Source organism: Rhinolophus sinicus, linkage group LG13 (genome assembly GCF_036562045.2).
Source record: "Rhinolophus sinicus isolate RSC01 linkage group LG13, ASM3656204v1, whole genome shotgun sequence".
Classification (NCBI taxonomy): Eukaryota; Metazoa; Chordata; class Mammalia; order Chiroptera; family Rhinolophidae; genus Rhinolophus; species Rhinolophus sinicus.
The window spans coordinates 2,795,047-2,820,404 of NC_133762.1; the positions used below are offsets into that span (position 1 = coordinate 2,795,047).

General features: G+C 48.1%; 1 protein-coding gene across 2 annotated transcripts; it reads right to left on the reverse strand.

Moving 5' to 3' along the window:
* On the reverse strand, positions 1-23,922 carry FAN1 (FANCD2 and FANCI associated nuclease 1). Of its 2 annotated transcripts, none has more exons than XM_019753215.2 (14): positions 23,805-23,922; positions 21,997-23,358; positions 19,591-19,731; positions 16,958-17,159; positions 14,426-14,659; positions 12,383-12,514; positions 10,626-10,734; positions 9,588-9,707; positions 6,302-6,466; positions 5,675-5,822; positions 4,302-4,405; positions 3,620-3,814; positions 2,781-2,909; positions 1-285 (listed from the first exon to the last, which is right to left on the reverse strand). In XM_019753215.2, the coding sequence occupies exons 2-14, from the start codon at positions 23,219-23,221 to the stop codon at positions 94-96; spliced, it is 3,096 nt and encodes a 1,031-aa protein (XP_019608774.2). In that variant the 5' UTR covers positions 23,222-23,358; positions 23,805-23,922; the 3' UTR covers positions 1-93. The 2 variants fall into 2 exon arrangements, with proteins under 2 accessions (XP_019608774.2, XP_074173989.1); XM_074317888.1 differs by lacking the exon at positions 23,805-23,922 and adding an exon at positions 23,552-23,765.
* Between the last annotated feature and the right edge of the window lie 1,436 nt (positions 23,923-25,358).

Below are 25,358 nucleotides of genomic sequence, written 5' to 3' on the forward strand. Positions count from 1 at the left end.
TGTGTAGGATCACTGAGTGTATTTAAGCCAAGACCAAATTTACCATCAAGTTTATTACTGACAATAGCAAAATCGAAGCTAAATAAAACCGAGTTACACTTCATGATTCTGAAACTCTTCGCTCGTGGCCGGGTTTCCCGATGCCACAGCTCTGTTAGGTTTGCTCTTAGCGCCAACCGCAGCCACGTGGCAGACCTCGACTGCAGCCCCCAGCTTCTGCAGCTCATGCAGCCAGATCATCTGTTTATGCGAAAGGCGGTCGTTGGGGCCTTTGACTTCCACCAGCTGGAAGAGAAGTTTCCAAAAGTTATTCGTGTCTCACTGAAGTGGAATAGCCATTAGATCAGCTACAGTAGTTTTCACTAGATGATTTCAGTGGCTGACGCTACTAGACCATTGTACTTACATATATAAAACCAAGATAGGAAACTCATTGAGACATTTTTCTACTTTGTAGAAACGAGACAAGTCACAAACAACATAGCAATTGAAAAATAGTTTGAAAGTGTGCACTATATGCTCTCCTGCTTAAAACCCTGCAATTACTTTTTGTTATATTTGCAATTAAATCCAAACTTTGTACCATCATCTGTAAAACTAAGACCTGGCCCTGGGTAACCAGCCCAGAGGCCGCCTTTCTCCTCTCAGTTCCTAAGACAGGCCACCTCCTCCCGACCCAAGGGCCCCTGAGCCTGCTGTCCCCTGCCTAGGACACGTCCCCTGCTCTTCACACGCCGACTTCTCGTCTTTCATCGCTCAGCTCACATTCACGGCAGAAAGGTCCAACAGCCTTCCTGGCGTTGAGCGTAACACACTGCTCATTACACGTCAGCTCCATGATGGCAGGAACTGCATCAGTTTTGTTCACGGCAGATGACTGAACTTCAAGACGGCAATAAAAACTATCCAAGGTGAAGTATAGAAAAAAGAATATAATAAGCAGAGCACTCGGCAGCCTAACATGTTTAGAGTTCCCAGAGGGAAAATAAATATTTGAAGAAATAATGGCCCGAAATTTTCAAATTTAACAGAAACCATAAACCCAGAGACCCAAGAAGCTCAATGAACCCCAAGCACAGAAAGAAACATAATTAAAGGCATAATCAGTCATAAAAGGAGTAGCTTAAAAGCAGCCAGAATTTTGAAAAGCCAGAGTGAAGAAAGACTACATACAGTCCTCGTTAGAAATGCAAGCTAGAAAACAGTGACCAATATTTTTAAATAAGGGAAACAAGGAAACTGTCAACAGAATTCTTTGCCTGGAGAAAATATCTTTCAAAAATAAAGGTGAAATTAATGCTTAAAAACATGCACAGCCAAAATAATTCATTATTAGCACGTCCTTTTCAAGAAATATTAGAGGGAGGCCTTTAGCAGGAGGAGAATGAGAGATGGAAATCTGGGTCTGTACAAACGTGTAACGAGCACTGAAATCACCTATGTGAGTGAGTATAAGGATTATTAATCAACTGCAGAAAACAAAAATTGGCATTTATAACACAGAAGTATAATGTATGAACACAGCACAGAAGCTGGGAAAGGAAATACAAAAAGAGACTGTTGTAAGGTTCTTTATACTATACATGGACTAGTAGAACTGAAGGTAGATGATAAGGTTGAGAGAGACAGACTCTAATGCACCCACTAAAACAGGAAGTTACAATGAGCAAGCCAACAAAGGCCTAAGTGCAGTCTTAAAAGGCAGAAAAAAAGAGAAAGAGAGAACAAGGAACTGAGACAAAAACAAGTATCAAGAGGGTAGATTTAAAGCCAAACAATAATCACATTAAATATAAATGTTCCAAATACCCAATTAAAAGGCAGAGGTTGTCAAAGTAGTTTGAAAGGACCCAACTATATGCTCCCTACAAGAATCTCAAATCCGAAGACAAAGTAAGTTAAAAGAATGGAAACAGATAAACACTGACCAAAAAGAAACGGAGTGGCTATACAGTAACATCAGATTGCAGAGCAAAGAACACAGGATAGAGGAGGCTCATTCCATGATAAAGAGGGCGATCCATCAGGGGAGTCTGACAATCCTAAAAGTTTATACATCTAGTACCAGAGCGTCAAAATATTTGAAGCGAATATTGCTAGAACTGCAGGGGAAATGCACAAATCCACAGTTACAGTCAGAGACATCATGTGCCACCAACAGCACCACCCACGGAAGAACAGGTGAATGGGGCTGTCAGAATTTGACACTGCTCTAACAAAGACACTACTAAGAGAATGAAAAACAAACCACAGATGGGATGCAATGTGTCTGATACATTTCTCCATCTCAAAACTCACCCATAAGAAAACCACCAAGCTGTGATGGGCAGCAGAGTGAGGCGAGGGAGGGAGGCGCCTGACGTATGTCACATCACATGAGGCGCTCGCTCCCGGGAGCTCCAACAGCAGGCCCCACCCCTGGCCCCCGGTGCACGGCCTGAGAAAGCCCTGCCGCTGAGTGGGGCTGCCCTGGTGCCTTGCTCCTCGCAACCCATTACAGCAACTGGGACAGAATGTCACTTCCCAGGTCAGGTGGGAAGAGATTGTGACTTCCGTCTTGTTCACATTTGCTCTTCTCACAAGCTGCCAGGTGCAGCTGCCGGGCGGACTGAGGCTCGGAGGGGCCTCAGCCAGCAGCCACCCGGAACCCTGGCCCCCAGTCCAGTAGCTCTCAAGGGGGTCGGTATGGGCAGCAACTGTGCAGGAAATGCCTAGACTGTGGCCCCTCATGAAGTTGCTAATAAAATGACAGGTGTGACTCTCCATTTGGCTCAACTGACCTTGAAGTGATGATTTACGGAGTTCCATACCACCAGGTCAGGGAGGCCCCCTCGGCAGTGTCGAAAGTCCATGGCCAGGCGCCTGCACACACCACTGAGGACACGGCCGCCCAGGCAGGAAACAAGGTCCTGAACACAGAACACACGCGTAACTAGCCAGCCCTTGTGCCACAGGCCCTGAGGCTTCAGCGATCACGGGACGGGGATGATAGGGCACCAGGTGCTGCTCTGATACTTGTGCTGGGGCCCCAAGGCCACCGGCCACCATCCCCACTGGCCAGCTCTGCGACACCAGCTGTCCTTGGCCAGGTATCACCCCTGCCCAGCGGGAAAATCCTGGGAGCAGCTGAGGAAGAGGGAATTAGTAACTGGCATGCTGGAATACGCAGCGATGACGTATGGAGGCCAGTGCCCCAGGGACAGGGACGGTGTCCTCCTTGCCAGGGGTCATGGGTCAGGCAAAGGGACGCTGTCAACTAAGGGGGGGAGGGACAGCTGGGGTTTGTTTTATGCCCTGACATTTCCCATCAGTAACTGGCATCTGGGCTGGGGTATTATCATATACACACATGCACACACGTACGTGGAAGCACACACATGCATACATGTATATGCACACACGTACATGGAAGCACGCACATGCATACATGTATATGCACACCTATGTACATGGAAGCACACACGAATGCATACACGTGCATGTGTATATAAGCATACATGCATGCACACGTGTGTGCTCATACACATGTGCACATGTGTACACGTGCATGCATGCATATACACACATATACACATCTGGGATTGTGTGCAGAGTGTATATCTTGCATGCAGATTTCCACCTGAGCTTGCTGAAGAGAAGTGAAGCGTTCCCAGCTGACAATGGAAGCCGCTCGGCCTTCCTGGGCCTGCCACGTGGCCGCCACCCAGGCTCGCAGGCTCTCGGCGGGCGCGTGCTGGATGAGCTGCAGCCTGGCCTCGATGGCCGGCGCCCTGCTCGCGAAGAAGCTGTCTGTACACAGGTCCAGGGGGAGCGCCTGAGATGAAGGGAAAGTGCTGAGACTGTGCCCCGGGACCCCTGCACCAGACTGCTCAGTGTCCCGGAACCGGGAAACCGGCCGAGACAATTAAATCAGGACTCTTTCTCAATAGATGTAAAAGAAATCTAAGGAATCTACTATGAAAGCAATTTATTACCCCGGGTCTTCAATGGCGTGTGGGAAGAGGCCCCAGGAGAAATCAGTGACTCAGTGGACACGTGGCAGGTGAGAGCGCCTGGCACCGGGCCCAGCAGGCTGACACTCACACACCAGTGTCACACGGAATGTCGAAGGTCAGTCAGGCTTAAACCTAACACACTTACATTTTAAACTCCATGAATGTTTAAATTAAAAGCTATTCTGACAGTGGAATTAGCACCATGGTCACAGATAGGCTTCCGATGGAAGCAGACGCGCCGCGAAGGTGCAGAAGTGTCTGCTCGCCGACCGAGCCCGTGCCCGGGACCAGGGATTTGACGGGTACCTGATAAGCGTTTCGGAAGACGTCCGGTATCCCGTCCATGAAGATTACGTCCCACAGGAGCAGGCCGTACAGCGTGCTGAACGTGGAGCCCTCCCCGTGAATGCCTAAGGCAAAGCCACACACACAAGAAACCAGTTCTTTCCATTCTTAAAAACCACCCCCAGAACCTACTGCCTACTCAGTGTGAAGGAAATAATAGAAATGTTTTAGATTCAAACGCAAGTGCCAGTTTCACCATTCCTAGCTCATTTTTTTTGACATTATATTGCTTATATACAGAAGCCTCATTTAAGGGCAGGAATCGTGGGAAAATTCAAATGCACATCTCAGATCCTCACAGCAGTGGTTCTCAGCGTAGTGAAAAATCTAAGGAGCGTGTTTAAAAAATGAGTAAATAGAAGCAGACTCCCTCCCAGGCTGTGGAGCTGGACTCGTGGGTCTGGGTGGGCCCAGAATCCCCGGGGGGCTCTGCTGGGCGTCCCTCGGCCTCCGGAAGGGGTGTGACGGAGGAGGCCAAGCACCCAGGAGCCTGTGCCCTGACCCAGCAGGTGGCGTCTCCACCCACATCCCCGGGCCAGCGTCCCACTGCTGTGGCAGGAACAGTTCCCACCGTTCGGGGCTTTCACAGGAAGCCTCCACCTCAGAGACACACACTAACTCTCACACAGCCCCCAACCATGCTGCTGGGGAAATGACCTCAGGGGCCAGTCACACCCCCAGGCCATGTCAGTCCGAGCGGGACCAAGGGCTGGGCTTTGCCTCCCAGTCTTCCTCTGCCCTTCACCACACATGCCACGGGGACGCCGCTCTCCCCACATTACAGCCTTGGCCCAAGGAGGCGCTGAGCACCACGACCCCTCCTTGGCTGGTCACAGTGCCACACAGAGTGAGGAGCCAGGCGGCCACGCATGGGTCCCACGTGACAGTACACTCGGGACAGAGCCCCCATCAGCAGCGGCGTGGGGGTTCCCCTCTGCTCCAGCCCTGGTCCCTGCACCCTGTCTCTGTGATTTCAAAGGACAGCAGGGACCACAGGACTCACTGCCCTCAGCTCCCTGTCCCGCTTCCCCTAACAGGTCTGCTAGCAGCAGCATCCATCTGGGAGTCCCAGGCCCTCCCGTACCCCCGCCCAACAGCTCTGCGCGTGACCCCAGCCCCACGCGCCCCTAAGTCCCTCCGGAGCTCGCTGTCCCTCACGGGCATTAAATGGCAGACACGGGCCGAATGGGAGGAGACAACCCTGAACTGCCACAGCAAAATTCATTTCCATAGCCTCCCAGGTCAGCAGCATCTCCCACTGGGGACAGCACGGAGGGGTGACGGGGGACAAAGCATCATTGGACCGGGTGGCCGGGAGAAATGCTGTGCGTTACCTTGGTCGAAGCCACTGCGTCTGTAATAGGCCAGTGCCAGCTCCTCCACGGAGCACAGGACTGTGGCCGGGGCGGCCCCTCCGGCCTCCATCACAAACACGGACTTGCCCATCCCACGCTGCGGGCACAGCCGGCCCGTGATCGTCACCTGAGACAGCGGCAGCAGGAGGACCCATTGGCCTCATGTCGGCCACACACATGCAAGCCCGACTCTGGTGTCTGAGGACACACTTTCCCACATGCCCCCGGAAGCCACCCATTCTTAGCAGGGTGACCTGCGCTGTGGCACTTGTGAGGGTGTGGACGAGTCACTGCCCGGCCCCTGGGGAGGACAGGGATCCCAGAGCTGCCCTCCAGGCACCCTGACCAAGCAGGCAAAAGCTTCTGACTTGGGAGTTTTACAGCAAGTCACTCAACCCAGGGCATGAGCAAACCCGCCAGCCAGCCCAGCCTGGTAGGACTGGTGAGAAAACAGGAGCTATGGCCCAGCCACTGTCCCCAGGGAGCACCAGGCTTTCCCCAGTGCAAGAGAAAATGCACACTAAAAACCGTTCTTAGGCTGCTTCCACTCAGGAAAAACCTAGCAAACGCATTTGAGTCCGGAGTGCCCAACGGGCATGGGCTTACATGTTTCACATCGTCCACAGTTACTTCTGGCAGCTGACGGAAGAGCTGCCTGTACTTCTGGCAGCTCGGGGACTCTCTCAGACGCACAGCTCTCTGATAAAGCGAAAGGCGGTGTCCTGTCCTGACTTCGGGGTCCGCCAGCCCTTCTGCGATGCACTGAATAGCCTGGCAAAGAACACGGTCACATGTCAGGACCTGGGAAGACCCTGCGGGGGCATCCACTAATGCCATGTGACAGGAAACCCCAGTTAGTTCATTATTTCAACTGTCCAATTAGCAAATGGACAGAGCAGCTCCGGAGACAGAGTTTTGCGTAGATCTCACTCTGACACTTTCACTGCACACACGTCATGGCCCCCGCTACAAACATCTGACTCTGTGGCCTGTGTCTGACGCAACGTCCCGGTTTTATGAGAGGATGAGGTACATCTCAGCTGCCATACCCCGGAAGGACCGAGAAGTCAGACACCCCTGGATCATGGGCCAGAGGAAGCTGGACAGAAAGATGGGGGCATCACCTGGGGACATGTGCAGGAAGGCTTGTGTCCCCACCCTGAGCCAGAGTGACCTCTCCAGGCCAGAGCCCGGGCACGTGACCACCTCGGGGCTCCCCGGTGATTCTCGCACACAGGAGACTCACAGAGCTGGCCCAGAGTCCTCTCCGACAGGAGAAGAGGCCCAGGTTTGGAAGAGTTAAATGAATTTCCTAAGGTTATTCAGAGGTGGACAAATAAACAAAAATACTGAAAACCACACTAAACACCACATCACACCTACTGTGATGATTGTAATTGGAAAAATGGAAAACAGTTAAGTGTCAGCAGGGCTGGGGGGAACCCATCCTTGGAACCTCATGTAAAAATGACCCAAACACCGTGGAAAGCAGTGTAGCACTTCCTCCCAAAGATAAACACGGGACCCTCCCACGAGCCAGCAGCCCCCCTTCTGGACATGCGTACAAAGGAACGGAAAGCAGAGTTTGGAGCAGACGCTTGTCCAGCCATCGTCACGGCAGCATTTTCACAATTGCCAAAGGTGGAAACGACCCCCGTGTCCCTCGATAGATGTGGTCCGTCCACACAATGGAGTATCAGGCGGCCTTGAAGGGAAGGGAATTCTGGCATCTGCTACAACGGGGACGAACCTCAGTGAAATACGCCAGTCACAGAGGGACCAGTGCGTGTAACTCTGTTGATATGGAATGTCCAGAACAGGCGAACTGACAGAAGCAGAAACGAGATCAGAGGTGAGGGGCGATCTGCTGACGGGCGCAGGGCTTCTGTGTGCAGTGAGGAAAGCGTGTGCAAGTGGAGTGGTGATGCCAGCACAGCACTGAGCAGAATTAATGCCACTGAATTGCCTGCTTAAAGATTGTTAAAATGGCAAGTTTTATTTATGTTCTATGTATTGTACTACAATAAAAGAATAAAAAGTAAACACATACACCCTGAAAATCAGCGAAGGATCAGGGCATCAGGAGTGGAGTGGTGACAAGGAATCAAGAACAGAGAGAGACACTGAAGCCACGTGCCAGCCTGGCCAGGGCAGGGCCGGTGGGGCCGGCGGGGAGGGGATGGCCGGCTGCCAGCACTCTGCAGGGATAGGCACTCCGCTCGAAGATTCTTCACTGGACATGATGGGAAGAACACATCCGGGAACAAAATAATGATGGTTGTGAGTGTGGCCGGTAAGATCTTTGGAAAAGGCTAAAAGGAACTAAGATTTTCCATCAGTCTCGAAAATCAGCTCCGTGGCTTGTCTACGTCTGGGACTGAAAGACGCTCTGACTAGCAGAACTGTGGGTGAGGGGGAAAGCTGCCAGCCTTTACTGGACCTTTATTTCAGTGAAAGGAGCGACCTAAACACAGCCTTTCTCCATGTTGGTTATGGGCTGGCAGATGCTTCTCTTGCTATTTCAGCTAAACAAACACCGAGAGGTAAGGACACACCACACCCACATCGGCGAGAGAAAACAGCCTTCAGTGGCCAGACGCCCTTTAGGTAACAAGGCACTTTTTCAGCTTAAGTCAAGAAAAACAGTCTGTCATAGATCCACACCCATGGTTAATTTTCCACCTTGCATCACCCTGATTCACTTAATGTGCCACCAGGAAAAACATCACAGAGGCACAGCCCCTCCACTCATGGCAAATGCAAGGTTGGCACGGAGCTGGGTAAACCTCAGGCAGCCACGCTAAGAGCCACTGTTGCGGGTGGCCACAGTAGCCCTCAGGGGCCTCCTTCTGGGCCACAGAGGTCACAGGGTCCCCACCACAGAGGACACCGGCCACGGAGGCTCACAGGGTCCCCGCCACGGAGGACACCGGCCACGGAGGCTCACAGGGTCCCCGCCATGGAGGACACCGGCCATGGAGGCTCACAGGGTCCCCACCACAGAGGACACTGGTCACGGAGGGTCACAGGGTCTCCGCTATGGAGGACACCGGCCACGGAGGCTCACAGGGTCCCCGCCACAGAGGACACCGGCCACGGAGGCTCACAGGGTCCCCGCCATAGAAGACACCGGCCACGGAGGCTCACAGGGTCCCCGCCACAGAGAACACCGGTGGCCGGAAGAGAAGGCATCCTGCTCAGCTCAGGGTTACTCAGACAGTATTTTCCAAGAGCAAAGCAAAGCACAATACTTCCAGAGGGACAGGGACAGTAACGTCCCTATAGTGAGATAAGGAAAGGGACATCCTTCATCCATCTTGCTGCCTGGAGGCCCCATGCGGCACCTTTCCTGAACGCACCTGCTGAGGGTGGAGACGGCTAACTCTCCTGATCCCTACCGTGTTTCCCCAAAAATAAGCCCCAGTTAAGATCGTCAGCCAGACGGACGCATTTAGTACGTTATGACGATGTTCCAGAAGATGATGACATGACTGTATTTGAATAAATATAGATTGTTGTACATGAAAAAATAAGATATTCCCTGAAAATACGCCTTAATGCATCTTTTGGAGCAAAAATTAATGTAAGACCCGGACTTATTTTTGGGGAAACACGGTAGGTAACTCTTAGATTAATTCCTGAATTCCAACACAGTCCAGCTGCCCCCCGTCTCCCAAATCAGTGCAGGGACGACACAGGTCCCGCCCCCACTACAGTGCCTGTGTTAGCTCCCTCCTGATTTCTTCTGGGGCTGGGGGATCACAGGCAAGAGACAAGTGTTAAAAAAATAAATGTCTAATGACATTTAGATTTTTAGGTATCAGGAGTTTGCTCTACTTCTTAAATTGATACAAAAGTACACTGAACGGCTGTGGAATTACTGAATACTGACCGGTCCGAGGCGTTTCAAGTGCTGGTGGAGGTTGAGAGCTAGTCTGTCCCACCATCGGCCCCTGCTGTCAGGACAATACACTTTCTGGGACAAAAGGTTCTCAAGTTCCTTGACGGCTTCCTGTCACAATAAAAGAAACTCATTAGACCAAAAACACAAACGACATAGGCAATGTGTATTTGCAAAGCATATCTTTCCATCCCAAAATGGAGTGGGCCTGAGCTCCCTGACGCGTCCCTCCTTTTCACCCAGGTCCCCTGCCAACTGTGAACACTGCATGACATTTTCTGCAAACCAAGCCAACGGGCCCAGGGCCACTCAGGATGCAGTGAGGCAGGCGAGCATTGGCCAAGGGCTGGAACCCCAATGGCTTCTGGGAACCCAGCAGGTCACGACCCCCGTGTGAGGAATTTGGGGCAGACAGGGTACCTTAACAGTGGGACTTTCTGGTCTAGATTTGCATAAACTGTCCAGTGTTTTGTGGTTCATGGAGCAACTTGAAACACCTAATGATTCTCCTGAGGAAAATCGTACACACACTGGTAGGGTCACAGACTCCCCGAAGCCCATCCCATGGCCTGTCTTGGGATTTGTGGGTCCAGGTCAAGAACCTGCTTCAGCACATCCCCTGTAAAATACCCAGAAACTTCAACGTAAGAAAAGTTCACTCTAGCAATCTCACAGTGTTTAGTGTAAGGAAACTTAGGAACAAATCCCGGATTTGTGATCCCAAATTATTTCCAGACGGCCCATGACAGCTGTCAGGGGACCACAAGCAGATGTGAGGTCCCCCGCAGAGGGTTCTGGAGGCCTTGCCCATCCCACACGGCCTCCTGGCAGAGACTCGGGCTCAGCTGACCCCCAGGCTGTGCTGGTGCGTGTGTCACCTCACAAAGCAGCTGGGCGCCTCCCGCCAGGTCCCCAACGCAGGAAGCGGCAGGCTGTGCTCAGTGTGCAGCTATGTGCTGACCATATACGTGGAAATGGCTCTCCGCCCCAGCTCAGCGTGGACGTGTGCGTCCAGGCCCATGCTCTCACCTCATACATGTGGAGTCGCTGGAAGATATCGACAGCCCGGGACAAAATGCGCGTGTAAACCCACCCAGCGGTAAAGCAGCGCAGGAAGACAGGGAGGTCCTCATGGTACCTAGATGGACAGGTACAGACGATGGGGTCAGTTACCGGAAGACAATCACGGAAGGGACAGCACACTGAACTTCTATCCTTTAAAAAGGCATTCTGTGAACACTGTCAGCTGTGTAGTTTACACCACAGACCTACGCGCTTACAGGCAGCCATCATTTCCTGGGTCACCTGGGCAGTGAGGTGACAACAGCGGGTCATACAACTGGAAGTCAGTCAGCAAACCATGGCCCAAATCTAGGACCTGACTTTGTATGTCCTGCCAACTCACCATGGTGTTCACAATGGTTAAAATAAATCAAAAGGAGAATATCACTCCGTGCATGTGAAAATTCTACGGAACCAGTATTTCGGTCAATAAGCTGGATGTTATGTGGGCACAGTGCCATGTGCCCACATGTTAAGTAGTTGCAGCACAAGGCCATGTGGCCTGCGAAGCCCAAAACACTGACCAGCTGGCTTCTGACAGAAGAAGTCTACCAGCCTCTCAGCTATAGCGGTCCAACTTCCTGGCTACCGTGTTTCCCCGAAAAGAACATCTAGACAGACCCTCAGCTCTAATGCGTCTTTTGGAGCAAAAATTAATATAAGACCTGGTATTATATTATATTATACCTGGTCTTATATAAGACCCAGTCTTACATTATAGTAAAATAAGACCAGGTTTTATATTAATTTTTGCTCCAAAAGACGCATTAGAGCTGATGGTCCCGCTAGGTCTTATTTTTGGGGAAACACGTAGGATTTCTTTTCTTTTTTAATGAAGAAAGCCATGTACTAACTTGTGTTAACCATTTGTTTTGCTGCTTGGGCTGAGAAATGTTAACACATTTACCTCAATTATCTTGAGAAAATCCTTGGTGTACATGCACATCATAGGCTAACATTGGTTATCTCATTTCTAGAAAGGCCTGTGAGGAAAAATGGCTCAAGTTGCTGCCCGAATTACAGAATGCTCCCAAACAAAATACGGGCACAACATTCAATTATTTTTTTCCTTAACAGTAAAGGCCGTTTCCTTACTATAGTTTTTTAGTCCGTATCATTTCTGTATGAACGTTATCTCCTAAATGTTCTATCAGAAGAGATATTTAATAATACTAATTTTTCTCATCACTAGGTAACAGTAAAGGAAAAATTTCTTAACAAATACAGAATACGTTGAAGACCTAGAAAACCAAAAAAAAACACGTGAGGTATCATGTGCTGTGTCCTTGAACTTTTAAGGTAAATGTTGAATGTAGTTTTTTTTTTTTGCAAAATATTGCCCACTTGAACTTCCACTGAGAGAACGCACTGAGCACGCCTCCCACAGCTCTGTCCTCCTGCTGGCTCCCCCCACATGTGAGCTCAGCGGACCCGTACTCCGGGGAGCCAGACACCACGGAGGGCAGCCGAAAGCCCAGTGTTTGTTTGTCTGAATGTCTGCTGCACAGGGGTCTGAGTTACAAAAGTCCCTTCCAACATTTTGACATTTCCCCTAATTTGCACTGCACTTCGACTCTATGCAAAGCGAGTAAGAAATTCAACTGCATGGCTGGTTTGACCACAGCACAAAAGAAGGATGTTCTTCCTGAAGAAAATTACCTGAAGTGGTTGGAACAACGTGGTTAGTAAGTAAATTTCAACAGGACCCTAAAAAAACATCTCACCTCAGGGAAGGGTGGTTTTTCAGTTTGTTCCAGTCCCTTTTGGCACACTGAGAGAGCTCGTTAGCTTCTTTCCAGTTCCCATTGGCCATTGCGGTAGAAATGTCACTCAGCATGTGGGTGGCGGCTGCATATCTGGGGGGGAAAACCCACGCCATCCAAGTTTCACACGTGAATGAGCACTTACATAGAAACTGTCTACAGACCACTAGGTCTCCTTCTGACAGGCAAAAGTGTGTTTTTGAAAAAATTAAACGATTTATATTTTCTGCTCATAATAATTTAACACATAGCTCCACTGGAGTGGCCTAGAAGAACTAATACAGGCGAACCGACTAGGAAGATAAAAGGTCCACAGCTGTGATGACATAAAACGTTCCTATATGTAAACGTGACACAGATCACCTCATCAGCCCAAGTCTGGGCACTCAGTCATTCGCCCACTCAGCATCTGGCAGCAACCACGTGAACACGGAACTGACTTCAGAATTCTATTAAGGCGCAGACTTGGTAATTTGACCATTTAGTTAGAGGGACGCTCGCTGCCCACGCTAAGAGAATGACTTGGGGTTTTCAAAATAGCTTCAGGGACACTCTGGGAGACAGCGATGCTGAAATGCCATGAAACCACTTAGCTGCAGACACACACCTTCTCACTGCCCCTTTAGTTACCAAAACAAAGACATCTGCCCACTGACTCTGACACTTGGACTCACACCTAAAAAAGCATGTGCAAACCCTCTATAATACCAGGTACCATATACCCACTCTACCTCAAGTCACTTAAGTCCAATTTTATTTAGATGGTAGGCCCTCTGCATAACAAAATGAGTTTTCATTATTTTTATTATTTATAACATATGTACTTTCTAAAAAGAACATGGCTTACTTCTTCTCCCTAGCCCCCCTACTTTTGAACTTGTCAACCATGGTTTTGTCAATCATAGAACTAAGAGGTAATATTCCTTAGATATAATAATAGTAAGACATACTAAGCCATCCTGATAGGCCAGGCTCTAAGCACTTTATATGTATCAACACATATCTGTAGGAATATTCTCCCCATTTTACAGATGACGAAACTGAGGCACAGAGTGGTTTCATGGTTGCCTAGGACAGAGACTGGAATTTGGCTTCACAGTAGATTCCCACAAAATAAAAAAGCATAAAGTCACTAAAAACAAAAAGGTAAAAAGACGTGAGACAACTAAAAACAGGGTAGAAGGAAATACTCTAATTAGAAGATTTGACTAAAAATGTTATTACTATTGAACACAAACAAGATATTGAGCTTCCTGATAGCTCAGGCAAAATGGGCTAAAATCAGTTTATTTTGAGTCAATAATCCCAACAACTTACGTTTTAAAGCACCTTCTAAATAACACTTAAACGACCTTCCTAAAATCAAATATCAGAACCAATTTCAGTGACATTTGAGTCATAAGTGTCAGAAGTGACATTTTAGGAAATCCAAATCGATTTTTCTTATAAAAGATGGATTTGTTAGGAAATCCAAGTTTTTATGTTTTTTTCCCCTGTAAAACCTATGCCATTTTTTATTAAAACCTACTTTGCCAGTCAAACCAATGTTCATGAAGTCCATAAACTCAGTGAATACTAACCTGTCACGTACATGAGTGTGGAATGAGTACACAAGTTGGTATTAGCTTTACCGGAGGTGGTATTACTAAGAAAACGTTCACCTACAGCTTGTTCATGCCAACAACATATTTATTCACAAGGCAGGTGTGTTCAAATGTCTACATTTTAAAAATGCTACCAAAGCTACATGGGGACATAAGCCAGGGAAAACGTCTGTAGCTCTCGCCCAAAACTCACTGTTTTTGGCAACCGGGATCTAAGCACATTTCCATGTTCTCCTTATCGTCTTAGAAATGTATGCAAGTAAGGCAGAAAGAGAACAAAAAACAAAAAAACTGTTTGGCTATGAGTTTCATAAGAGGCTGACAAAAAAATAAGAATAAAACATTTTATGTAAGTTGAAAAAAACACAGCTATCCTGACAGTGAGCTGACGTGGTCTGACCTGATGAGATCTTCTCTGTCCTGGAAGACTCGGGTTTTCCGATGGATGGTGTACTGAGGAAACGCCACTCGGCCCAGACTGACCAGCAGCACAGAAGAAAGCTGGCCCTGCCCGCCGCCTGCGGCCTCCTCCTCATCCAGTGAGTCAGACAAGGAAAACAGCAGCAAGATCCGGGAAAACACGGCCCGCGGGCCTGGGCACACTCGCAGGGACGGACCCGCCAAGTCCTTAGCTCTGAGAAATACATGACATCGAATAACTGTCCAGTTTCTACTCATTTGGATGTCAGATTTTACAAATTATTTTCAGATTAAAATAAAGATAAGGGGCATTCATTATTCTGAGGCTGAAGCAAATCTACCACTTGCAGCTGAGGGACGCTGGACCACTTCTTAACCAATCTGAGACTCAGAGCCCCACCTGGGGACATGGAGAGGATTAAATGAAATTTTATCTCCAAATGGTTTGTTTCATGCACAGTTTCGCTCATTCAAAGAGCAGGATGAGGCTGACACTGGTCGTGAACATGTAAAATACCAGGAAAATTCACAGAAGTTTCACCTAATTGACAGTAGCAATTCTCACTTCTTGACTGGAGTGACCATTTATTCACCTAAAATGTCCTTCTGGAAGGCTCCTGGTTTATTCACCTAAAACGCCATTCTGAAGGCAGCACGGTTTTGTGGACCAGGAAGCAGCGGGAATTTACACCAAGGCTGGTGCTGTCCTCTGCTGTGGAGGTCCCCAGGAGCACCTCCATTCCGGGGTAACCTCGGAGTGAACGCCGTTTGATTCTGGATGCTTTCAAGGTGGGCCTGGCAGTCTGAATAAATCCAGGGCTGTCACAGCGGGGGAACCATCTAGAACAGGGTTCTCACCCTTGGCACTGTTGATACCTGGCCAGATAATCCTTTTGGGGGGTCCTGTGCATGACAGGGTGCCCAACCGCACCCTGGCCTCTACTCCCTACATGCCAGTAGCACCCCTCCCCCCGGTCATGACAATCAGTGCCTCCAGATGCGTCAGCTGTCCCCTGGAGGGCAAGCTCACTCCAGCAGAGAACCACTGGCCTAGTGGAGGACTTCACACTTTCCTCTCCATCCCAGTAGCTACTGCACCAAAGCATCCTGGGGGGCTCTGGTGCCGCCATCAGAGATGCCAGGGGGTGGGGTGGGATTCCTATCACACCACCATTCATCTACAGAGACTGGCAAAAAGTGCCCACTTCCTCCATCTGCACGCAGAGCCCAGGGCTGCCCTGTGGACCACGCTCTGAGCTGCAGAAGGAAGCAATTGTCACACACGGCAAAGTGAATGGTCCTCTCTACTGGGATTCAGGAGGTGTGAACAATGACAACAAAATAAAGAAATAAAGGACAATCTTAAAGGACAGCGACAACTACAATAGCCTTGAGTCCAGTCAGTGATAAAAAATGTTCATCTTATTTCTTTTATTTCTGTTCACACGCTAAGTGCTATCACTGAGAGGGCTGCCAATTTTGATGTTCACTTGCTTATAAAATGTTACACAAAAGGTGAACATAAAATACTTGAGAAATACCACTGGGTAAGGAAAGGACTTGGAAGACATTTAACATACCACAGAGATGAGCATTCTGCATTCCTAAAGTCAATTAACTATAAATATATAATTTATTAAAATACTTTAAAAAAATCGATGGCATAAACTTTTTTGAAGGGTTGCTAGTGACATTTTTCTTAACAGTGTGTCATATTTATAACTATGTTTCATTAAAGATTAATATTTGTGTGTGCCAGGGATGGACTCTTGGCATATAACTGCTGAGATATACCTGTGTGTGAGAGCAAGTGTGTATATAAATACACACACACACACACACACACACACACACAACATAAATAACAATGACATCCTTTTAAAAAGCATCATCTTATTTCATCCTCAACAACTCTAGAATAGTGGGTTCCCAGACTGAAATCCAGGCTAAAACCCCAGACTAAAGTTGATACAGTTGTTTTATAAATAACTTGGGCAGAAGACACAAATTCTAAATTTTTACAATCTTTCTCAAACTGAAACCGTTCAAGGGCTTCACAAGGACAAATGAAACTACCCACAGTTTGTGGTAAATTTTTATGTTTAAACTCAAGAAAAGTTGCATATGAAAATTGACGGATTACACTTCAACAAAGTTTACTAAAATAAAAATTTGACTGAATAGTTTTACCCTTAAATCCTGCAAGAACGGTCATTAAAAGTGCATTTTTCTTGAATAATAAAATACTAGAATTTACCAAAGGCCTCTTGCCTTTATTCTCCTGATCCCTGATTTTTCTTGGTCCTAGAAATTACTATGGCATTATAAGAATTATCAATAATAAACCGAGAAGGAACCCAGGCTATTGTAATGAGGGCTCTCCTGACTTCTCAATCTAATTGCAAATGAAATAAGCAATGACAATTCAAAAACGTGTACCATCTATTATAAATTAATATGCACGATCCATCCACATTTTAAGTGTTTTTACTGTAACAACAGCCTACAAGACCTTTTTAAAATCACTGCACCGACTCCAGGCTGTTTCTTGCTCCACGTGCAGACTGAAGGCTGTCTGGCCAGTTTGAGAAAGGTCTCCACCAGCTGCTGTTTCTGTCCATTGGGGTTCGCCAAGTGGAAGGTCTTTGCGAGGGTTTTCAGTTCAGGAGCAGAAAGTAATTCCAGCACTTCAGGGAGCTCTTGCAACTCAGATTCTGAAATGGTCAAAAACCAATTACCAACAGTGCTAAAGAGTCTGTTTTCTAGCTTGATTTACTTTAAGAAGAAGGAAGCTTGGTTTAGATGGAAAGGAAAGGAAATTCTCCTAGAGATCTTCTTTTGCCAAACCAATCACTAAAGGACAGGGAAAATGGACATCTTGGAGAAGTTACAACTTCTCACTAAAAAGGAAAGGAAAATGTGAATAAAATAGACACAGGTGGTGGCCATGATGGTCTGGCCTCCTCAAAAGCTCGCTGGTGTATTCGCGATTCCAAATTATAAACATCCAAAGGGACCTCTGCAAACCAGGTGGGAGCCAGCTGACCATCAGCTCTCCCCTCTCCCCACAGGCCTCTGGCAGCAGCTCCTCCACGGCGTCACTCACCCACTACACCTGTACGTGTCACACAGTGTGGGACGCAGACACCACTCTCAATCCACGGCACTCAGCTGAGTGCGACCCAGCTTCGGGCAGTGCTGCTTCCTCTGTTCAGAGCACACTTGCTGGGTGTACTACACGCCCCAGAATCCCCCTGGCCCGGGCACAGTGCACCAAACACCCAACTCCTCTCCACAGGCGCACACCTCCTCCCACAATAAATACGCGAATACACAGATATGTCCGGTGGTGACGACGGCTACCTGAAAACCTGGGCAAGGCCACGTGAACGTGGCAGGAGGCTGGACTTTCTGCAGGGTGGCCACGCAAATCTGATGAGGTGACACGGAGCAGAGATGATGAAATGAGGGGTGATCTATGTGGCGGTGAATACAAGGCTGGGAGACTGGTGTGCACGCGGCATGTCAAGGACACACAGGAGAGCTGTGCCGCAGCAGAGAGACAGCCAGGGCCACAACCACAGGCTGTGCAGATCGTGGGCTCGGCTGCCTGCAGCAAGGGAGCCACTGGGATTCTGTGATTTGCTGCTCAAAGGTTATTTCCAGGGAGGTGAAGGCTCACCCGGCATACGATGTGTGGATTCATGGAATCTGCACCAGATCTGCAGGCAGACGGGGACGCGAGCTCCCCGGCACCTGACGGCACTGATGTGTGGGAAGCACTGGTCCGCGGAGGGCCCCACGGCCTAATCACTCACCCACTCAGGCCTCCCTGCCTCTGACTCCCTGTACTCCGGCTCTTCCCCTGCACTCTGCAGCACAGGAAACTTCTGGCTCTGGCTTGGTTTGCTTATTTCAGTCTAACGTGAACCCAAGACTCACATCTGTTATTGTCCTTCTATCTTAAGCTTCCAGGGCAACATTGTGCTCGGTATAGGTAGGTGCTTCCTGAATGCTGCTGCTGAGACAACCAGGGTTACCTAGTGTTCACACAGGCGTTAAGGCAAACAATTCTTTTTTTTTTTTAGGAGGGCACAGCTCACAGTGGCCCATGTGGGGATTGAACCGGCAACCTTGGTGTTAACACCATGCTCTAACCAACTGAACTAATTGGCCACCCCCCATCTCTAGTCAAACAATTCTTGAGGCAACCAACTTAGAAACTAAGACCTGTGTGCGTGTGCATGTGGGGGGTCAATGAAGTTTTCAGAGGCAATATCAGCGTCACACAAACCAGCTTTATTCTGTCGTAGAGAAGAGGAATCTGCATATGATGAGGAGGTTCTTGCTGGAAAGAGACAGCTGAGGAAGGCTGAGTGGCATCTTCTGTGGCACCCATCCACATACCTACCCCGAGGTGACATTATGGTCCTAAACCAGTGACAGTCAAAAAAATAGCAGACTCGGGGCCGGCCCAGTGACTCAGGCAGTTAGAGTTCCATGCTCCTAACTCCGAAGGCTGCCGGTTCGATTCCCACATGGGCCAGTGGGCTCTCAACCACAGGTTGCCAGTTCAATTCCTCGACTCCCGTAGGGGATGGTGGGCAGCATCCCCTGCAACTAAGATTGAACATGGCACCTTGAGCTGAGCTGCCTCCCGGATGGCTCAGTTGGTTGGAGCGCATCCTCTCAACCACAAGGTTGCCGGTTCGATTCCCGCAAGGAATGGTGGGCTGTGCCCCCTGCAACTAGAAACGGCAACTGGACCTGGAGCTGAGCTGCGCCCTCCACAACTAAGACTGAAAGGACAACAACTTGACTTGGAAAAAAGGCCTGGAAGTACACACTTTTCCCCAATAAAGTCCTGTTCCCCTTCCCCAATAAAATCTTAAAAAAAAAAAAAAAATAGCAGACTCTCTTCCGTTACCCTCATCGTCTGAACCCAGGCTAACAATGGCGTTAGCATCACATGAATACTGAGTGCCCGAAGCTTAAAAACTCCATTTAAAAAGAACAATACACACATAATTATTATTTCTCAGGCACCAACCAGGCGATGGCACCATACCAGTGTCACCATCGTTCTGCAGCTATGTACTTCCTCGTGTCCTATTTTCATTTTGCCTTTCCTCCGATTGAGCATACCTGTCTGCAGAAAGCCCGCTTGCGTCAGTTCTCCAATCACAGGTACTAAGTCAGCGGCAATCTCCTCATAGTCCAGTTTATTCGTCTTAATCCAGCTGAATTTACGTTGAAAAAGTCTTACATATAACTTCTGACCACTGGCTGCAATAAAGTGAAGAAAAACCGGGGGGAAATATTACCTTTCTTCTCAAAAACAACATACAAATATCATTTACTTTTTAAGACTGAGGTATTAGAAACACACACGCTTCCTCAACTCATCTGCCAAGAAAATCTCTTCGTTCCTTTGGGAGATGTAACTTATTTCATAGAGGAAGTCTCCATGGGGACTTTGCTGCATGTGCCTCTCACCAAAGGGTAAGAAGAATGTCCAGAATGGAAGCCCTGGGCCAGTTCTGCCCCTTCTAAATGATGAGAAAGTCACCGAACCTTAGTGAGACTCTATTTTCTCTTCTATTAAAAAAAAAAAAAAATTCCAATGTTGGAAATGATTATTGACCATGTTAAAACTTCTGTGAATCGGGGTTCCTCGTTTTCTAGCCACCATTTCCACTCCCTCAGAGAAGCCCTACCCAGAATTCCAGTTTTTATTTTGTTCTCTGCTTTCAGTATAATATGCATCATTCTATTTTTGGTTGAAGATAATTTCAACCAACAGATTTTCCCAAAACTGTCTAGCTTGGGTAGGGCGGCCATCTCTCTCCCTCGGTCATCCCAGCCACGCTATTTGATGAATCCATTTGGTCTCAGTTTCCCCATTTCCCAAATTATCACTGAATTTCTGCCAACTCTAAAATGGTATAATTATATATTTTTAAATTCTCAACACTTCTTTTCCTTTAAAGCGTCAAAAGTGATCAGGAGCAGTTACTAGCAGACAGACTCTCCATGGAGAGCAATACACGAGAATATGCAGAACTGCACTAGGGAGACCGGCCATATTTCTCAATTCGATGGAAGCACAGAGCCATACCGACTACTCAAGTGCTCGCATGAACGCAACCAGCACCCAGCCAAAGATGAGTGACTCCACTGTGTGAATTTAAAAAAAAGGCTTTTTTTTAAACATTAGTGTAATGTTCAGGATTTTTTTTTTTTAACCACGAGGCGTCAGACCTGGCTACATATTACTAGAGATCAGTGTGGTCCCCAAGCAAGCTTTTCCTACCTCAGGGACTCAGTTCCATAGTGCCACCGTGACCCTTTGGATTGACAGTGCAACTGTCACAATGGTGGCTTTTGTTCCCAACCTGCACCACCGGCTTAGAGCCACCGCTGGCTGCCAAGGAGTGGAGGCATAGACTAGTATTTTTAAATGGACCAATTTAGCTTGAAAGTTTCCATTTCTTCCACACCCAGACTTTAAAGGGCAGAGTCCAGGCACCTAAAATATGGCTGGGGAAAAAATATGCCTCAATGTACCATGGCTTATTTTTCCTGTATTTTCCTTTACTTTCATTTTTGAGGAAATGGGGTGCAAAAACAACAAAACAATCTAACCATAGCTTGATGATGATAGGCTCAAAATGCAAAGAACACTTTTTCTAAGGTGCACTATATGTATTTTTTCAATCTGGAAAAGGTTGTCTTACAACCATCAAATACCTCACTTAACGTCGTCCACAGGTTCTGCAACTTTGAGCAAAAAGAAGTATAACAAACCAGTTTCATCACATGCTAATTGATATAAACAAGAGTTAAGTTCCGGAGCAGCCGGATGGCTCAGATGGTTAGAGCGCGAGCTCTGAACAAGAGTTGCTGATTCGATTCTCACATGGGCCAATGAGCTGTCCCCTCCACAGCTAGAATAAAGACAACGAGCTGCTGCTGAGCTGCCGGTGAGGTGGCTGGATGGCTCAGGTGGTTAGAGCGCGAGCTCTCAACAACAAGGTTGCCAGTTCAATTCCCACATGGGATGGTAGACTGCACCGCCTACATCTAAAGACTGAAAACGGCGACTGGACTTGGAGCTGAGCTGCGCCCTCCACAACTAGATTGAAGGACAACGACTTGGAGCTGATGGGCCCTGGAGAAACACACTGTTTTCCAATACTCCCCAATAAAAAACTACAAAAAAAAAAAGTCTTAAAACCTTAAAAAAAAAAAGTTAAGTTCCTACAGCATCCCACCCATGTTATAATGAAAAGATGTTGAACGAAACCTTACTCAAGGACCTGCCATATACATCTAAAGGCAGGATACTGCGAGAACAGACATTACCAGGCACAAAAATCTCGTCTCTTTTATCCTCAGATCCTTCTCTAAGGGAAACACGTAGAAGTCTGATTCCCATGAGTGCTCCCAAAGGCTTCTCAAAACCATACTGACCCCCCCCCCCCTAGTCATCTGGGCCCAAATCAGGACAGGAAATGGGGAAACAAAAACTTGCAAATAGGCTGAAGATACCTGATAATTGATAAAATTTAGTTACGATGCCTTTCTCCTGTTCATCAAAGAGGGTCCTATCATCTTCATTCTCAAATACAGCTCCCAGCACCACAAGGAAACTCCGAAGGTAGTAAGGTGTGTCTGGAATTGTTTTACCAGGAACGTCACAGCTGGACCCCTGCTCCAAAGGAACTCTGTGAGTGATTTCAGTCTTTAAGCCACTGTCGCCTTCTAGAAGTTCTTGGATGTTACTCCATTTAGAAGCATCATGGGTACAGTTATAAGATTTTGCCTCCCGATCTGACAACTTTGTTGTAACTTCTGAAGCAGCAGTCATTTTATCTTCACCACGATCTGCCTCACATTTTTCCACACCTGTACCATCCACTCCTTTGATACTCTCCTGCTCTGCACAAGTGTCCTCTGAAGTAGACGGTAATTTAGCCCCAAGAGTTCCATTTGGTGAAAGTAACCGGGGAGCATTACCTGACAAGGCAGGGGTGAATGTTGGTGTCACACATTCCTGGGTAACCTTGTGGCTTTCAGTTTCCATTATTTTCGTGCCTTCTACATTATGTTCAGGGGTACTCTGTTCCTTAAGAGACTCACAGGTAAATAGATTTTCCTTCTGAGAACTGTTCTCCAAAGTTTGTTCCTTATCCTCAGTCCCTGAATAGTTATCAATTATCCTAACCCCTGAAGACCTCTGAGGACTATGATTGCCAAACGGCTCATTCTTATCTATTGATCTTTTTGCCTTTATGTATCTTCTAGACAATTTAGATGACAGGCTTCCCAAAGGAATGACTTTGACATTACGGTGTCTCAGCTCATCTTGATTTTTGCGTACCACGTCATCGTTACTTTTAAAGTAGGGGCTGGTCTGCTGTTTTACACCTATTTTTGCTGAATCACTTTGGCCAGGGCTTAAATTTGTCTTTGGTGGTGAGGACTTCTCCACGGCACTACTGGTTAAATCTACTGTGGACACATTTGCATTCCTTACGCCGACATGCTTAGCTGCAGTGATGTCACCTCTGTCAGCACACATTTCGTCAAGGTGCCGGTTTAAGTCGTACCTGGGCACCATCTGACTACAAATGGGGCAGGCAAGTTTAGCAGGTGGTGCATTGTTGAAAAACACAACAATAGAGTTAGCTTCATTTTTTTTAGGTTTGCTGCTTGATAAACTTCGACGGGGTCTTTTTCTCGCAGGGGATTTCCCTTCTGCCATCATGCGCATTCGGAAAACGGGGTGTTTCAAGTAATAAAACACAGGGGAGAAGAGAGCAATGGTTTACGTTCAATCCCCTGACTTGCAGTAACAAAAAGCGGGCTTCTATTTGAGGTCATGGTATTTGTTTAATCAATCGCTTCTTCCTGCAACATAAAACACGTGGAGTAAAAACGTTTTTACAAACTCAAAACAGAGGGGGAAAGTAAGCTCTAAAACATGCAATGGCAGTATCTCTTGCGATCAGGAAAAACCTGGGCCTGGGACAGGACACCGAGGCTCTACGTGCAACGTCCGTGTGACCCCCCCCCCCCCCCCGCAAGGGGTAATTTCTAAGACCTCTCTTTAAAAGCTGAAATGGTCCGTTCTTTAAAAAGGGACCATTTGAGTATCCCAGGTCCTTTGCTTTTAAGACCACTGCATCGGCCACGCTTGCCAGGACAGAGAACGCCCATCTGCGCGACCGCCAGGGTCACTTCTGCCTCCCAGGTCGCGGGCATCTGGGCTCCATCCTCCGGGCCCGCCCGGCCCCCGCTCCCCGGCCCCCGCCCCTGCGCTCGCGCCCCCGGCCCGGCCGCCCCGCGCCTCCCACCTGGCTCCGCGCGCCCAGGCATGCCCAGCCGATCCCCGCGTCTCGGCTCGCACAGGCTCGGCAAGTGGAGGCCCGAGTGATCGATCTCCTCTCTCCACGGACTTGGAGGCTTCTTTCCCTCCAGGACCCTTTTCCCTTTACACCTGGAGGCGGCCCGCTGCAGGTGCGCCCCTGCACGTGCACACGGAGGGAACCCCTTTCCCAGTCGGTGGGACGGTTGCTAGTTGGGGGACAAGTCAGTGTCAAAGTGGGGCGGCCTCCTGGGAGGAGAGGGAGGTATGGTCTCTGCTCAACCAGCCGTGCTGGACTTTCCAAACGATGTGCCCTTCGCTGCCGCCTTGATACAATGGGTGTAAATGACGTCAAGAGCAAAGGAATGACAACATGTAGCCAAGTACAGTAGCCCCCCTGACCCGCAAGGGATATGGTCCAGGATATCCCCCAGGGGATGCCTGAAACCGCGGATAGTACAGAACCCCGTATATACTGTTTTTTTCCTATCCATACCTATGACGAAGTTTAATTTATAAGTTAGGCAGGGCAAGAGATTAACAACAATAAAATAGAACAATTGTAACAATATAATGTAATAAAATTATGTGAATATAGTCTCTCTCTCTCTGATCTGATAAGCGAGAGGCCTACTAAGTGACTCACCTGCGGCACGTCTACGGTGTGGGTACGCTGGACAAATGGATGATTCACTCAGGGGCAGGACTCAGCAGGTCCTTGCGAGATTCCATCACACTACACAGAACAACTCGCAGTTTAAAACTTATGAATTGTTTACTTTGGAATTTTCCATTTTAATATTTCCGGACCGCGATTAACCACGTGTAACTGAAATGGTGGAAAGCAAAACGGTGGATAAGGGGGAACTACTGTAATTAAGGAGTGGTGAATTTGGGGTATTTATTACTTTTCAAAATATAGTTTGTGAGGCTATATAATTTATAATAATGGCTATGTTTAACAACTGAAAAATTACTGAAAGTGTATCAGTCAGCTCTCAGTACTGAGGCCAGCTGCTTCCAGCATCCCCTAGAATGACCCAGAATGGAAGCTTTCTGAGCACAGGTCCTTTGCCACGGCAACAGTGGCCAGCCCTGGGTAATTACTCCATAAACATGTGTCAAACACGTGAATAAACCAAAAAAAAAGGCACATAAATAGGGAATTCATCTACAAATACGTATTGAGTGCCTCTCGTGCTAGGTACTGTCCTTGATGCTGACAATATGGCAGTGGACAGACAGAATGAGTAATGTGATGGGGACTTTGAATCTGTGGGCACCTGAACTGCCAGTCTACCTTCCTAGCCTTCTGTCACGTGTGGGCCACACGTGTCCTCTACACATCTGACTGTGTATGGCGCTCTATAGCCTATGAGCCTTTCAGGTGACGAGATCATTTCCCAAGAGGAGAGATTCAGGCACAGGCACGAGAATCCCACTGTTTTGTGAAAGAAGGAAATCAAGACCCCAAAGAGTGAGGACCTCTGTAGGCAGCTGGTGGTGACTGGCTCCTGTGGCCTTCTCAGCCTGCAGGCCAGCT

Excerpts from the sequence above, each read along its gene's own strand:
- FAN1 (XM_019753215.2), bottom strand. The coding sequence starts at position 23,221 with ATGCGCATGATGGCAGAAGGGAAATCCCCTGCGAGAAAAAGACCCCGT. Across the intron at positions 14,660-16,957 it reads GGTGCAGTGATTTTAAAAAG|AGCTAAGGACTTGGCGGGTC; the intron begins GTCTTGTAGGCT and ends TGTATTTCTCAG. Across the intron at positions 6,467-9,587 it reads ACTTGAAACGCCTCGGACCG|GCTATTCAGTGCATCGCAGA; the intron begins GTCAGTATTCAG and ends GTTCTTTGCCAG.